Source organism: Neolamprologus brichardi, chromosome 13, assembly GCF_056152115.1.
Source record: "Neolamprologus brichardi isolate AB-2024 chromosome 13, ASM5615211v1, whole genome shotgun sequence".
Taxonomy (NCBI): Eukaryota; Metazoa; Chordata; class Actinopteri; order Cichliformes; family Cichlidae; genus Neolamprologus; species Neolamprologus brichardi.
In genome coordinates, this window is record NC_142116.1 from 16223327 (window position 1) to 16239818 (window position 16492).

Below are 16492 nucleotides of genomic sequence, written 5' to 3' on the forward strand. Positions count from 1 at the left end.
GTCTGGTTTGTCATTGCTGACATTTTTTCCAATATATAGTATAGCCTCAAACAAAAAAAATAATTATTTTTAGTATAAAATATAAAATATTTTGGGGATTACCTTGGAGCTACATTAAGACAGCAGCTGCTTTGCTCTGTCTACTGCTCTCTGTTCACCTCATCTGAACTTCAAACTGTCCCCGGGGATGGATGATAAAACCGTGAGAATTCCTTTAAGAAGGACAGAAAAACTCCCTGACCTCCGGTTTCCTCCATCTCCCTGCTGCTTTGTCAGTCAGATCTGGTGGTGTTGGAGGTACGGGTTTGGCTGCCTGGTTGTGTGCTGGCTAGTTGGCTGGACAGCTGGCTCAACGGGTGAAAAACCACTCCGTGTTTAACTGCCCGCCTGTCACTGTTCAGAGAACGAAGCCTCAGCCCTCATTCCAACACACTCTCTGTCCCCTCATCATCATCGTCCCAGCCGGTGGTTTGCAGTTTGCCCACGCAGGCACACAACACACACACTCAGACTGGACACAACACTAACCAGGGGAATACCAGTATATAGCACTAAAAAATGAGAGCTGTTATTACGCTCATGTAGGATGTGAGTGCTTGCTTTCCATGCCACCAGTCTGAGAACAAGAATTTGTTCTTAAGGCACAGACAAAATAAATACTTCATGCTCCCTGGATGTGGAATGAGAAGACCGCCAATTGTCGCTTCTTTTTCCAGCCCTAAACTTCTCGTTCTCATCTGTATTATTTAGCCCTGAGGGTGAGTGTACTGATGTACTTACATCCTACGCAGTTTCTTGTAGGGAGAGAAGGCTCCGGGTGGAACAGACTTAATCCCATTCTGCTCCAGACGTCTGAGAGGAGAGAAGTGGAGAGGAGAGGAGAAGAAGATATAGTGTTATTTAAACAAACAATAGAGTTCTCCATGTTAACAGAGTTGAGTAATCACCTCCGACCCTTAGTGATTGGCCTGATTATATTAGTGGAGATCTATTCCCCAGCTGTAATAGGTCCAGGCATGTTGGAGTCATAACATCCTCAGAACCAATAAACAGTGTGAATGCTAAAGTGCTGAGGAATAGGACTGGAGGGGAAAATGCTCGGTCTTGGTTTGTGTGAGAGTGTTAAGGCCTTTTTTAAAAAAAACTAAAAGTCATATTTCTTTGTGAGATAGCATTTACAGTTTCCAGCACTTATGTTCTCATATGTGATCCTGAGATCAATAATGATCTCACTTGTTCTTGTTAAATTCGCTGTTATCCTCAGGGTGTCTGCAAAGTGTCTACTGAAACCTTTGCAGCAGGGTGAAATATTGCTTCTTTGAGTTTACTTTTTCCTCTGAGCCTAAGAGCTGCTGAAGTAAAGTTGACAAGGAAAGCGCTCGGAAAAAAAATCTTACCATAAAACAACTGTCAAAGAATGAAATTAATACACAGACAAACATACACTTGGGCATGTAGTACAGAGCAGTAACCGACTCTAATCAGTCTCAGATGTGCCCAGGGAAATAGACATCCCATTAGAGCGGGTATGCATATGTGCGTTTCAAACTGCTACTTAGGACCCAGCTAAGTCCCAGACCAATTCCCTTGTGTAGCTGGCAGAGGGCTGTTTATCTGCAGGTCAGTTCACAGCTTTTAAAACTGTCCTTACCAAGGCTTAGCAGGGCCCAGAGGGAGCCAGCTGCAAGCCTGTCTGGTTGGTCTACCATTCTGCCTCCCAGCAGAGGGACTGGCTGCAGACCATGAGGCATGGGCCTGCGGTGGGCGGGCGGTTACGGCAGAATCTAAAAATCATTAAGATGCTATTTGTCACCACAGGGAAATGAGAAATATTTTAAAATCTGCAAAACTCTTTGGCCAAAGGATGGCTGTTGATAGATTTAACCATCACCTTCTTAAGTATGTGACTTCTTGGCGTGCAACCATTTCCACAGGATTTAATTACTCCGTTAGAGGCATTTCAGATTTACTACATGCCTCTTAGCCCTTCTGCATTGCTATGTTTATTTCTATCCATGGGGGGTAAATGTTTTGTTGGGACATTAGCCACAACAGTTAACAATTTGGGGTTTCCACATTTTTTTATTATTTTTTGGGTAATCAAGAATCTTTCCCCTTCAAAAGGAGTGGCCTTTAAGGAGAGATATAGAAATCCAACTGACATTCTCAGGATAGCAGTGATTCCAGACCACAGATTCCTGTGGTGGACATGCTCTCTCTGTCTGTTTTTGTCTGAATGTCCCAGCGAGTCTGTGGATTTAGAGAGGAGTGACAGCACTGTGGTTCCTCTGCCCTCACCATGCGGCAGAGTGGTGGGCCAAGTGGCTTTAGCGCCTTCTCTCATCAACCAGTCTGTCCGACTGGTCCAAACCAGTCTGGCACTCTACATGATGTTTGTATGTGTATGCATACGTCTGCTGTGTATAAGCATGCCTACATGCTGTGGTATCCCGGTGTGTTTCTCTGAGCCAGACAAGGATATACACACACTGCCTGCCTGACAACTTTTAAGCTCTCACATTGTCACTCCTTCCAGATCAATATGTGGAAGCGACTTAATCCCTGCAATCAACACAGGAGCTACTCCGTCCAATTGGCAGACAGGAAAAAAATAAGATAGAATCTCTCAGAGTTGCCAGTGGACAGACGATCAATGGTTCGCATCCAATTTATCAGGCTCAACATTTGTATGTGTGTCTGAGTGTGTGTGCGTTCTCTTGTTTGTATCAGTCTAATCAATGTTCTTCATCCTTTTCATTAGGGCCTGGGCATGGTTTTCATTAAGGGGAAACACATTATGCCTTTGGGTATTCACCCAGTGAGTGCGTGAGTAAGAAGTAGATGGCAGAGCCATAGCGGTGTGGATGAAAGGCAGGGGGGAGAATTTTATGGCAGCATTCACTCATTGCAGACGGGGACTATGGCACATAATAATCTGTTGTGGTAGCGTTCAGGCTAACTGGGCCTGGTTTCACAAGACAGAGGACCAGAAACCAGCTCACATCCTCGGCAGCCATAAACACAACACTGGCATTCATTAGGGTAAAACGGGGCAGAGAGGTTCGCAATCCTCCGATTTGTACATAATGAGAGCAGCATGCGTGTGTGTTCGTGAGTTACAGAGGGCCTCATTAACAAGGTATTAGGCTAGCCTTGATATCTAGCAGCCGCCCTTGCTGTAATTGCAACTGATTTTATAATGAACTTCAAGCACAGATCAAACCTGCTGCACCAAGTTACAGAACGGACCACCGCCTCAACCCCCTCCTTTTTAGTTATTCGGCATTGATTTGTTTCCTTGAAATTTGGCAATGGGGGGAGGGAGGAAGGGAGGACAGAGTGAAATGTAGTGATAAAAAAAATGAAGAGAGGAGGAGACACGGGTACAGGAAAGAAAATTGTGGGAATTAAACCTGTAAGGTAAGGCCCTGATGGGCAGGACAGAATAGGCACAATATAACAGAGTGATTTACCTTTGTGGTCTTGTAAAAGATGAGTCAGAGCATAGTAGAGTTTATTAGCAGAACACAGTAAAGGACCAATTAGATGTGAAGGGCAGGGAAGGTTTTAACATGGCCTAACCCATCTGCTATCCAGATAGACTCCACTCTCTATAAAACATGTGCATGATAGAGCTATCCTTCAGAAGCTTCCCTGGTCACCCATTAGTGCAGCTCACTGGTTATTAGTCTCATAGATCATATCAGTGTGTATGATATCCCACTTGTGGAACATTATAACTGGAGGGCATGCTGAGGAGGTCTACAAACCATAAAACATTGCAAAACTGCGTCTCAATTTTTCCATGTTTTACAGTTTGTAGACCAGGACTAAAGATCAGGCTGAATTAATTATATCCCAAAAGTAAAAATGCAAGATGCCTGAAGCCTAGCTTTTAGAAATGTCTCTGTATTTCTTGGGTGGTCATTTAATTAGACAAGAACAAGAAGTGTGGACCAGCATGTCCAAATTAGGAAATTCAGAACGCCACTGCACTAGAAATGGGTCAGGGTTGTTGGGGAACATGGGATCTGTGACTTCCATGGTAGCTGGGTATTTATAAACAGACCCCATGGGGAGGAGGAGACCTAGAAACTTGCTGTGTCCTCCTAACGACACACATGCTCCTTAGAAGAACATGCAATGCGACCGCTGGCTTGCTCCCTTCATCCTCCTTTTTTCTCACCATGCATAAATCACAATGTTGCAGTGCCATTTCATGCAGTGGCATGAAAGCCTGATAAAGAAAAAAAGACTCGTTTGAAAAGTCTAGCCATGCATTCCTGGGCCGTAAACAGTTAATACTCAGACAGATGTTGGAGGGTTGATAAACTGAGGGAGGGATGTTAGTAAAGCACTCGCATGTGGTTCACAGCCATCTGAGCTGATAAGAGCATGCAGTTTCAATCTAGAGTCGACCGTAAGACTGTATGTGTCGTTCTCAGTGCACAGTAAAATGATGAATGCCCTGCCAGGTGATTCATGCTGAAAAAACTAACCCAGAACAGCATGCGTACATAAAACAAGCATGCTCATATCTCCCCCGGCCTTGTGAAACCCCTACAATTAAAGAAAATGTTGACTGATGCAAAGAGAATTAAATTAAGAATGTTAAGAATTTTTGAGGAGTTTATAATGAATCTTTTCCATGTCAGTCACTCGTCCATGAGAACACTCTGCAAAGAATTATGGACATTTGTGATAGCTGCAGTGCAGCAGTCATGAAAAATGTATATTTCTAAAGTTTTCAGGCAGTATCAGATTTTGCACTTATTATTTTTCAGACACAGATGGTTTTTATTTGAAGACTTTTTTTTCTTTTGTAAAAGCTGTTTTTTGTCACATGTTTGATAAAGAAAGAAGTAGTGCGCTCACATTTCAGCCATGCTTTCAGGCAGGTTTGCTGGGATGGCAGTCAGACCTTTTCCTCTACAGTCCACGATGTTGTTACTGCAGGTACACATGGCAGGACAAGAGCCTCCACCAGTGCTGCAAGGCTGCGGGCTTGAAGACTCCTGGTGTCCTGAAGAGACAATCAGAGGGAAGGATATGCATAAAAGAGAGGAATGTGGAGCTGCTACAGGTGTGTGAGCACAGGTGAATTTGTTGGTTTCAGGATAACAAGATGTAATGGATGTAATTGCTGGAGATCTTTCTGTGGTGATATAAAAGCCCCTCATGCTCCTAATTGAGGCTCAAACTCTTATGCGGCTACTCAAGTCATCAAGCCTTTGTGTTTTATAAGCTGAATTGCAAATGAACACGCATTCCTAGGGATGAATAAAACAAATAAAAGAAAAAGACTTACATAGCTTTTAGAATCAGTGGGTAAGAAACTAGGTTATATATCAAAGCAGTGCCGAAGTAGATGTAGGGGAGAGAAAGCGCTTGAATGAGCTGGAGTGGCAATTGAAGGTCTCCCAATAACATCCATTGATCTCTTCGCAAATATTCCTCCTGAGTCTGCGTTCTCTGGGAAGAACTGATGCCATTCTGCACATTCAGCTTTACAACCCCCCACCTCTCCACTTCTAAAAAGCTTCAACTTTTTAATTTGCATACAGAGCACACAACCCGTCATACTGTCTCTAGATACCTGTTCAAATAGCTATGGCACTGTCAACAGTGTGGTGAAGAGCAGGCGCTTGCGCTGCCAGTACAGCGTGTTTGGTGTGTGCGTACAAGATGTGTGTACGCAAGTCTAACCCAGATAAAATGAATAAAACAGACTTTTAAATGGCCTCATTTACACAGCATTACTAATCCAAGTTTCAAACCATGAATATTTGATCGCGTTCCTATCTATCGCTCAGCTTGTGTGGAAAAATGTTGGCGAGAGAGCCAAGTGGGAGTAGACATTCAGCGAGAGGAAGACAGAGTGAGTGATGGTGAAAGTCGGTGACAGAGAAAGCATAACTCCAGAATCATTATGGTTTACCATGAAATTACTGGCGCGAGCGTTTGGACCATTTAGCTAATAAGACATGTTTAAGGTCAGACTTCATACATCTGGTCAATCATAATCAATTACCTGATGGGACGGAATGCTTCGACACATCTGGGAATCAAGTCAGCGATTATCATCGCGAGTGTGACACTGGTACAGTCCCTCAGCACATGTGATATGAGGCACTGTGATCAGAGGACGGCAGAGGTTTGACAGATCTGGGATCAGGTGTAGGGCAGAGAAAAACTCGCTTCTGATCCAACATGGCATATCTGACAGGCCTGGGATCAGGGGGAGTGCAGAGCACAGCTGGAGCGCCCTTAACAATGACAGCTCTGTGACAGGTACACTTGAGGTGAAGCTGTTTGATGTTTGCTCCTCCCCTGTTTTTTTTTCCTGCCTATCCCCCATTATCTCTCCAATTCGCCTTCTCTGCTACCCAGTTACCTTCCCATTGCCCTTCTTTAATTTGCTTTCCTTCTTCCAGCAGTTTTCCCCTGCTCCACCTGTGCTTTCAGACTCCCTTTTAACATCCTCATTTTCAGCCTCTTTATCACTGTAACCATTAGCTTCTGTCCATGTGCTCACAAGTCTTGATATTTAACTCCCCTCCATCGCTGGCCTCTTCCCATTTGTCTCCTCTGCAGTTTTTTATAGGGTAATTCCTGTTTCACACTACAAGAGCTGTATTGTATTCAACCCTGAAGCAATTTATTATTAATTATTCATCTCAAACACAATATTTTTACTTTTGTATTATATTGTGAGAGCAGTTATGCGGTCGAATTAGTCATCCATTTTCTGTCATATAGAGCATGATGTTGGCACAAGAACCTTTTAACTTTGGGTTTGATCTGCTGCAAACGATCATGGGAGTTATGCGTAATGTTTGGTTTGAATAAAACAACACACAGAAAAGCCCATGAAGACAAACGGGAGTAACTGTATCCTAAAGCAGAAACTGACGCTTGTGCAATTGGCTACAGCTAAGGGGAAAAAAGATTTTCAGCCAGATTTCAAACCTAAAAACCTTTTTGAAAGAAACAAAATTGTTTGAAGAACAGAAAATGCATCTCGCTGCAGAAATTTGTGAGATAACGCAAATGAGTGACTGGTTTTGCACAGCAGTCCCTTCAAGCATTTAGAAAGTTAAAGAAGGAGTGTTTATTCTGCAAATGTTGTTTAAAATCCAATTTTCACCTGGATTTAGTACTTTTTAAAGCCGCTTTTCCATTTTTTTTAAAATCATTAAGTAATAGTATACAGCACACAGCAATGTTTTTTTAAACTGTTAAAGAATGACCCCATTTTTAAAGGGGACTGATGATAAATCACTGCCTGGAAAAATATTTTTCCTCAAAGCGAAGCAGTAAATGTGTTACTCTGCTCATTACAGGCAAAAATTTACAATACAGTGGTGCTTTCCAGCCTAAAACTGGGACTGAAAGAAAGTGAGTCATAACACAGGGTGCTGCAGAATTTCATCATATTTCGAATCGATGAATAACACACTGTACCCCGTTTTCCTTCTCCTGCCTCTCATAACAGCAACATGCCTCACTTCTCCATCTTCTTTTCTTCCAACACAGCGCCACCCCGCCCCAAATCCCCCGCAGGTGGCCTGGCCTGGTCACAGCTCACACTAAATACACGCACAACCACACAGTGCTGAACATCAAAAATACTAACCCCCCCCCCCCCAAAAAAAAACAGGAGTATGTGTGTGCCAGCAAGCCAGTCCCTAATGAGTCCTTCACTGGGAGTTCAACTTCTGGTCACTCATCCTCTCAAGAAGAAACTGGGAGTATGTGTTTGTGTGTGTGCATCACTGTGTACTTACACACACAAACACATAGTAGCGGTAGATTTCCTGCTGGTGTTAGCAGGCACAAAAACGATCAGCTATTGACACTCTCAAAAAAAAGAAAAAAAAAATCAATGTTTGTCTGTCTACAACACTCCTAACTTTTTTAGGTATTTTTGCACAACAGCAGCTTATATGTATGCTACATGAACTACAGCTCTCCATCATTCGAGTCCTCAACTTTCTGTATCAGTATCCTATCAGAAACCAAATTTCCCTGACACCCCCTGCTCCCCTTTCGTATCTGGAATCGTTACACTCCCACGCTTTGAGTCTCTTTCCCTGGGCGATGAATAGTTAATGATCTGTGCTGTCACGCCGTATGGCTGCGTAAAAATCACAACCCATGGAGAGAGACAGAGACAGAGAGAGGTACACACACACACACACACACAAACGTAGACACAAACACCCCTCGCAGCTGGTGTTGCAAGTGAGATGGCCTTGTGGGGAGTGGAGGTTCTCATGCTGTTTTTCCATTGTCCGGATATGATAACCCCAATGCACGGCATGACACACCCACATGCACATGCTCTCTCTGTCTCCCACACACACGTGCACACGCACACATGCGCACACACTGCAAAAGAAATAGTGATTTCAAAGCCACAATTATCCTTGTGCTAGAAGGTGAGAAGCTATAAATAATGACAAATTGAGGAGAGGGTCTACTGTCAATGGGGGCAGCCATCACTCCAGCTGTGTGCTGGGCATTTTCCTTGCAACAGCGCCAGCTCCTCAAGAGGTGGGCACTCATGCAAAGGCCAGAAGAGAGCATGGGGTTGCCAGGTTATCATGTGGCTGCCAGGTGAATACACATTGAAACAAAAACACAGGATACTTCCTGTGTTTTTGTGTCAGTGTGACCAGGGGAGCATAAAAGATTTACTCCACAGGGAGACGATGTCATAAAGAACCATTTTGTTTGCTGCCTTTTGCACAAAAAAAACTTTTAGAAAATGCATTGATGGTGGCCAAAAGTTCATTGTAAGTGTATCTTACCTGAGCAGCTGAATTCATGCTTCTGTACTTCTGCCACATTAAGTCCTCTGAGCTCAGGAGGGGCAGTGCATTGTGTGAATAAGCCAATTGTAGGCCTCTGCCTGAGCCACTGGGCCAACCACGCCAGGTGACAGTCACAGTTCAGATTGTTCGAGTGGAGACGGCTGTTAAATGACAGGGAAAAAAAAGAAAAGTTGATTGATTGAAGAAGTTTTCCTTTTCTGTCTAAAATACCACAAGCTGAAGACATAAATAGCATAAAACGTGTCTATTCTTTCCTACAACTCATTACATCCAATCCTTGTGGCAAAACACAAATGATACGCTGCACGGATGATTATAAATGACACTTACTAAAAAAGAGGAACACTAAAGAGGTCTTTTCTAAACCTACTCCAAACACTGCATTCCTGCAGTGCTGTGCCTGTCCAGAATAACTCTTGCCGTGGTGAGGTGGACCTCTGGAGCATGTGTGTTAACTCGCAAACCCATGTGTGCAGACACATGGTGTGCACACAAACAGAAAAGCCATATAATACTACCCCACTGGGAGCCTAAAATGTCACCGCAAGAGCAGTGGAGTCACGGTCCAGAGTTTCAGCAGGCATAATTGTTTTAATTTGTGCATAATTTCAGATTTAGTAATCACATACAATGCACAATACACAATAGACTTGTGGGGCTATTTGTGTCTATCTGGGCCAGTTGTTGTCTTTAGATGGAGGGAATAATGGCCCCTGGCATTGCTACAGACCCTTCTGTGGTACTCTGTGGTTATGGCTGCCACCCAACATTGACTGGAATGACAGAACCTGTCTACTCCCATTGAAATCACACAGGACTCGGCCCTTTCTCTACTTTGCCTGTTTGTGTGTGGAATATTGTTTTATTTTTATGGGAAATATCTCCGGATCAGTAGAAAAGTGGTGGGATTTGTGAGACTTACAAAGTCCGTAGTTTGGGCATGTGGTTGAAGCTAGAGACGGGGATGCTGCTGATGTTGTTGTTGTTCAGCGTTCTGTGAAAAAGAAAACAAGATTTTAGCATCAGTAAACTTTTTGGAATCAGTTCTCTTCTGTTCCGTCTCTTTGAAACTCTCGCCCTGTCTCTCTTTCTTCTCCTGGCCTATCAGGAGTCTAGCACCTTATTCCTCGCAGATGCAGACATTCATGCATGCAAATATGCACAGGCAAGCTCACAGTCCTGATCACAACACTTTCATCGAACTCTGGGCATCAGCTGCAGAAAGAGAATTGGGTCATTTCAATCAGCCTAATAACCCTTTGCAATATTTCAACCTGCTACCCCCTTTCAACGCAAGCTGTCCTCCTCCCCCCACGAACCTATAAATACAGACCCTATCAAAACAACCCCCTATCCCTGCTTGTACCACTGTGACAAGCCTACGACTATTTCCTCCATGTCATGACAGCAGCTGTCACTTTTTTCAAACCCTTCATACACAAACACACATGCAAAACAGCCTTTTACTATCAAAATAGCAAGCCTGTCAAAGTGCCCTCGTCCCCTGCCTGAACTGTAAGTCTAAATTGTTTCAGGTGGAGAGCTCTAACAGAAACCGCTTGGACACTTTAGACAAGGGAGGATTAATTGAATGTTCAAAAACTGCTAAGCATGGTCACCATGCACGGAGGATTGAGTGCTAACTTGAATACGATTCTTTTTTTCTTTTTTTTTTGTAAAATGGTAGGAACCCCCAAATGTCAGATGGCCTGCCCAGAAGTGGGTGATGTGTAGATGGAGGTGAAGTGGTGGGCGGGTGGGGGGTGTTAATGTGATCGAAGGGAACACTGCTGTCAACTGTGACTTAATGGAGCTTGGTCTCCATGATGCTGGCCCCCCTCGTGAGGCCCACAGGGGGGTATTTTGGTATAAGCCAGGCCTGTGCTTTGTTAGTTATGCTTATTAGCGAGGCCAAAACAATGTCTTAATTTAACTAAGTGCTTTAATGGAACAATAGAAGGCTGGGTTGGATGAATAGCATCACTTCAGATACTTACAGCACTTCCAAGCCTCTCAGAGCTCTGAAGGCTCCGTCCTCTATGCAGCTGATGTGGTTTTTATCCAGCTGGCTGCAGATCACACACAAGAGAGAGCTTTTGTTACACGAGGCACATACAGTAAACAATCTTTCCGCCTCCCTATAGGCTATTTGTAATCATGGGTACAGTGAGCAGAACACTGATGGATTGTGGTAAATCAATACTGGTTTAGTCATCTCAGCTCTTGTAACCCCAAGAGTAGCACTTCACTAATTGTTTATCTGCATCGATACACCTCATAAATCTACAGTATGTGTCCGTGCGAAGATGCAAATCAGTGTTGCTACAAGACGCCTTTGGGGAGCTCTGTGTGTGTGTGAGCGTGTGTGAGGTAGATAGTCTACTTAATCAGTGTGATGCACAGTCTGCTGAAATTACACATACCGACATGTACATAATGTTTTACGGTTACCAAAGGCCATTAACCCGACTGGATAAATATTGCAAAATGTTCATTTACAGTAGCTTGTAATATAATAATTTATTCTGTATAATCTTGCTTGACTCTTCATTGACTTGCCATAACTGCAATGTTAGAATCATGTTAATAACTAATTAACCAGTTATTTTTTATACTTCCTTAAGCGACTTTTAATCACTTAACTGTTTCCATGTATTTTTCAGTTTGTAAATGTGGTTACTTTCAGATGTTTCTAGACTTTTTGGTTGCACTCATCATAACCTCATAACTTTTTTTTAAGCTTCTATAGACCCATCCTTATTTAATAATGAAGATAACTGTTCATTGCAGGGCAGAGCACATTTACCCTGGAAAGAGTGAGGTACTCACAGGTTTTTGATGTCTGTAGCTCCCCTGAAAGCTTTTCTGGGAATGGACTGGATGTAGTTCTCGCTCAGATCTCTGCGGAGACAATAAGAAGGCATCGGTTAGAGACAATCCATCCTCGATTATCGCTTTGGTTTGGTCTTTTTTAGTTTGAGAGGATGTGTGTCCAATATAACTCAATTTCGGAAGCAATGTTAACATGTTCCAGCAATTTCCTCTGTGAACCTTTCACTTCTAGTGTTTAAGCATGCTTTGCTAGCAGCAGGAATCAAACTCTATTCAGTGTCGCTCCTTCTTTTAACACACTCAATGGTGCAGAACAGGAACGCTATGGGCATTTTTTTTCCTTCTGCCAACACCCTTAGGTGTGATACTGCATGGCCAACTCATTCATAATGAAGATGTTATTTTTTTTGTTGTTGGCTGTATTATTCAATATTCACTCAGGCTATAATTTGTTCACTGTGCCCTGACCATGCACTGGTGTGAGGCACCAGTTCACAGACAGTTGGGCAGACAGACAGCTGGGCAGCGACCAATGAGATGTTGGTGGTGTTCCCGCAGTAGCACAAAGAGCATTATTTTCCCATATAATATTTGGTGTGTGTGTGTGAGTGTGTGTGTGTGTGATAATCAACCCGAACAGTGAGAAGAGCAGTATTTGAAGCACAAGACCTATTTTAATTGGCACAGTATTTTGCCTATTGTTTAAATTGTGAGCTAACCTGACTCAGAAAGCATGTAACCATCTTCTGTACATACTCTACTCAGGGAAACTCTTGGCTGATACCAGAGAGGCTCCTGCCTCATGCAAGGAAGACTCCCACAGCCCGGACAGATGTAAACAGAGCACTTATGGTCACCCACAGAAGGGCTAAGGCACAACACCAGAATCAGACTTTGATGACTCCTGCTTAGTTAATGTTCATGCGCACCGCAGCATGCAATCCTCTGATGCACACAACAAATATCCACGCTAAAACCCCCATGGGGTAATGCTAAAATGAGTTCCCAAGACACACAGTCTCACATAGTGTTCCCACTGGGTGATGCTTTCCAGAATGTTCCCGGGAATGAATATCGCACAGACATTGTTTCGGCAGGATACAAAAGAGGGGAGTAAAACGCATTACAGCGGTTGTGTTGCTCAATCCATCTAATGAATGGGTGGTTGTTTCTTTACGGTACAGCAAAAATTAAAAGAGTACTATGCAGGCCACTGCAAATACACCACAATTAAAATGGAATTTGTGTGTTTGATTCCATGTCATAAAATATTGAGGTCAGATTGAATTGTGGCAGTCTACTCTGACTTGTAGGGTCTTGCCCCGTGTTTACAGTCTTGTTCCATTTACAGACGGCATTACAATGATGTTGCATGGGAATGACCGTGCTAGGGGCACTTTTATTTAGCGGATAAAGGAACAAATAAGTAGCCCTTTATATGGCTGCTATTCTGAACACACAAAAACCTGACGAGCACGTACAGATGTGCAAATGAAACACACACGTCGCTGGCTCGCGTTCAGACAGAACATAAATATTCCATCTGGTGGCACATTCTAATTTTATCCTGTGAGGCTTCTGAGTTACATTCTCTCGGAAGATCTGCATAACATCTGCTTTCATTGAGATATAGGGCATCACAGTTAGCAGGCAATTTAGGCAATTACACAACAATAATCTAGCTATTTTGTCAGTCTGCCATATTTTGCAGGATCATATCCCAAACACCAAACCGGCTTCATGTCTCCTAACTAGCAAGCATGAGAGCCAGAACAGTTGTGCTCCCTCCAGCTCCTTTGTTGTTCTCTTGGCAAAACAGCATGAGCGAAGAAATGAAAGCTGAGTCAGTCTGGCACCCGGGCTGAATTGGTGCCGCTTATCAAAGGAGGTCCACCTGTACCTGAACTCTAATTACTAATTAGTCCCGTCACCTTCTCTTCACCTTTCTATAACAAAAGAAAACCACCAACACACAAAAGATGTCTCTTTTGTGATCTTCTGCATACATTTGGTTAATGACTTCTTGCCCCTAGACATATGAGGATATCTTTTCTGTGTGTGGTGGTTGTATGTGTGTGTTCACTCCCAGGCTCCAATGGGAAATTTCAACAAATTGCTGTGCTCAGGCGGCATTAAATGCCGGAGGCAGTAGGTGCTGGGAGAGGAAGAAAGACATAAATATGGGGACAGGCATGAGAAAAGGATGGAAAGCTCTGATGATATGAGGACAATGCCATTTTTGTAAGTAGTAAAATGATAGCTCTAGGGTGAACTCGTCAATCCTGCTAGCATGCTAAAACACAATTGGTTAGAGTGATCTATAGACTACCAATTATGGTGCTGTTTGACTGGATTTGGTGCTGAGGTCGTGGGAGGTCACTTTAAAAATATAAGTCTATTCTGGGACAATGTGCACCCCCCCCCTCAAAAAAAAACCATGAAACTATAAATGATGCTATCTATAGTGCCAGAAAATCTCATTTACTTATACTGCTTTTGTCCCTTTGCATGTTTCTTTCTCTCCCTTTGTCACATCTAACACAATAATCACAGTGGTCATGGTTTGGAGTCTGAAGTCTTCTGTATTCTATAAGGATTTATCGACGGGTTAAACTCCTACAGGAGCCAGAACAATATTAAATTTAGCAACTCGACATTTCTGCATTTACACACTCCTAAAATGGCAAACAGGACATTTCTGTGGGAGACCATACTGTATTTTACATAGTCTGTGGTTGCCCCTCACTGGTATTTTCTAAGCTTGGCTCCAACTGTGTTGCTGCTGAGAATTTTGACATCTCTGATTAGTTGATTTCAGTCGAGCTGATTTCAGGGAAGCACTGATCCATTCAAAAACAGACATGATTATATGACAACAGTCACCACAAATAGAGATAATGGTCACCATGGTGTTTGACACAAAATCAAGTGACAGTAAATCTAATGTTAAAGCCTTTTAGCAAATACCACAACAGTGCATCACTTGTGCAGCAGCCCAAAGATAGTTCAGAACTCATCTTGGCAAAGTCAGGAATTACAAAAGACTAAAGAGGAACCACTTCCATCTTCTTTGTGCCTTGTTTCTTCATGAAATCATCTTAGATTTGAGTGTCTGGCCAGCGCATATGTTTTAATATGTGAATCTGTGTACTGCATCAGACTTATCTAACCTCAGAGTCAGATAGTGGATTGCAGGAGCAGATAAAGTCAGGAGACGAAGGATAGCGGTTATAACCTCCGGGCTTCATGACACTCGCAGAGCTCTGTTCAGGGTAGAAGAAGCCACCAGGGCTTTGCAGCAGTCGCCACTGCCCAGACTCCTTCCATACACTCATTACAATGCGTTGAAGAATATCCCGAGGCAGTCCCTCAGCCTCTACTCCAAGCCCAGGCCTCCATGCATTTTACAGATTGCTGCAATAATGTTAGACCTACAACTTTTTCTTTCCTTATTTCCTGCACGCAGCATGCCTTTTTTTCATCATAGGTGTGTGATCCAACGCTTGAGTGAACAAGAGTGAGTGTTCAAAAGAGCCAAGACCTGGTATACATTTACCTTAATGCACTACATACCATGCAAGTGGGCAGTTAGTTCATTAATGTACCCCTGGCTCTTTCTGGGTGACGTTGCTCACAGTTCATTCCCATTGTTGCCGTAATGATGCGGTAACACACATGTTTTCAGGTGTGTCTTCGCTGTATGAACTACAGTCTCTAATATACTGCGGTCAAGCTTTTTAAGGTTTCACTTATTCAGGACCTCAAACAATCTTATTGTTTAATCAGTGTAAATTGCTCTGACAATAAACTTAGCTACTGATATGCTGGTTTACAAGAATCCCCGCAGAGTCTATATCTGAAATAATTAGCAATGTTATCAGACATAGCTCGAGGCGCCTGGTCTGAAGATTAGCTCCACGCTGAAGGTAATGTCTGGTTCCTGTCTGATTCACATCATTAACCTCTGATCTCTATCTCAGTACACTACACTAACACTGTACACACCTTCATGATACACATACCTACTATGGTTTCATGTTAATATACGGATCAAAACGCCAGCGTAAAGACACGCTGTGACTCTTTTAATTCTTTAATCATTGTTTGCGACGGCAAAATGAATATCTAGGGAGGCTGAAGCAGTCACTTAATTAAAAACAAAGTATAAAGTTTCAGGCATTTCAGCTTTTGCATTAAATTTTTTTGACTAAAATTCAAGGAAGCTACATGTTCACATGGTAGCAACTTGATAATCACAAGGTAGTTGGATTTATTTCATCTATTTTGCTCTATATGGGATCATGAAAGCTTCTTTGAGCTGATCCCTTGTCATGTTTGATTTGGCAGAGTTTTACACTGGATGCTCTTGCTGACACATCCCAAAAAAGAATTAGTGTCTCTGTCTGGAATGGAAGCAGAAACCTTTTGCTTGCTAAGCCAGTGCGTTAACCACTACACTACGGAGGCACCGCCCTGTAGGGGACCATAATTACCCAAATGAACATTATGCTGTATTAAAGGTAGCTTTTTAAACCAATAACTCACCAACAGAGTGTTGCACTAAATCAACTGCAAAGTAGTGTTATACCCCATAAACTTCTATTAATTTGGGCCTCTTTCGGAAATCCCTGAAGTTGCCCTCTTATGATCATGAGGAAGAAAGCAAGTTTAAGGCACATCTGCATTGGCTTCACTTTTAAGGCAGTCCAGCTTTTATACACTTTTTGTGGCTGACACCTGCAAAGCTTCAGGATATTTGGTGTGGGTGTAATTTATATCTCGTAATGACCTTTATGCACATAGAAATATTTGCACATGAGCTT

The 16492-nt window shown here is 42.9% G+C and overlaps 1 protein-coding gene across 5 annotated transcripts in view; it reads right to left on the minus strand.

Annotated features, from left to right (window-relative positions):
• The window catches only part of slit1a (slit homolog 1a (Drosophila)), an 83021-nt gene that overhangs the window by 23933 nt on the left and 42596 nt on the right, over nt 1-16492 (minus strand). For all 5 annotated transcript variants that reach the window (XM_006783918.2, XM_006783916.2, XM_006783917.2 and 2 more), the window contains 6 exons: nt 11667-11738; nt 10835-10906; nt 9760-9831; nt 8814-8977; nt 4876-5023; nt 781-852 (listed from right to left, as the gene is read on the minus strand). In XM_006783918.2, coding sequence (XP_006783981.1) covers nt 781-852; nt 4876-5023; nt 8814-8977; nt 9760-9831; nt 10835-10906; nt 11667-11738 — 600 coding nt within the window. The remainder of the gene's footprint in view (nt 1-780; nt 853-4875; nt 5024-8813; nt 8978-9759; nt 9832-10834; nt 10907-11666; nt 11739-16492) is intronic.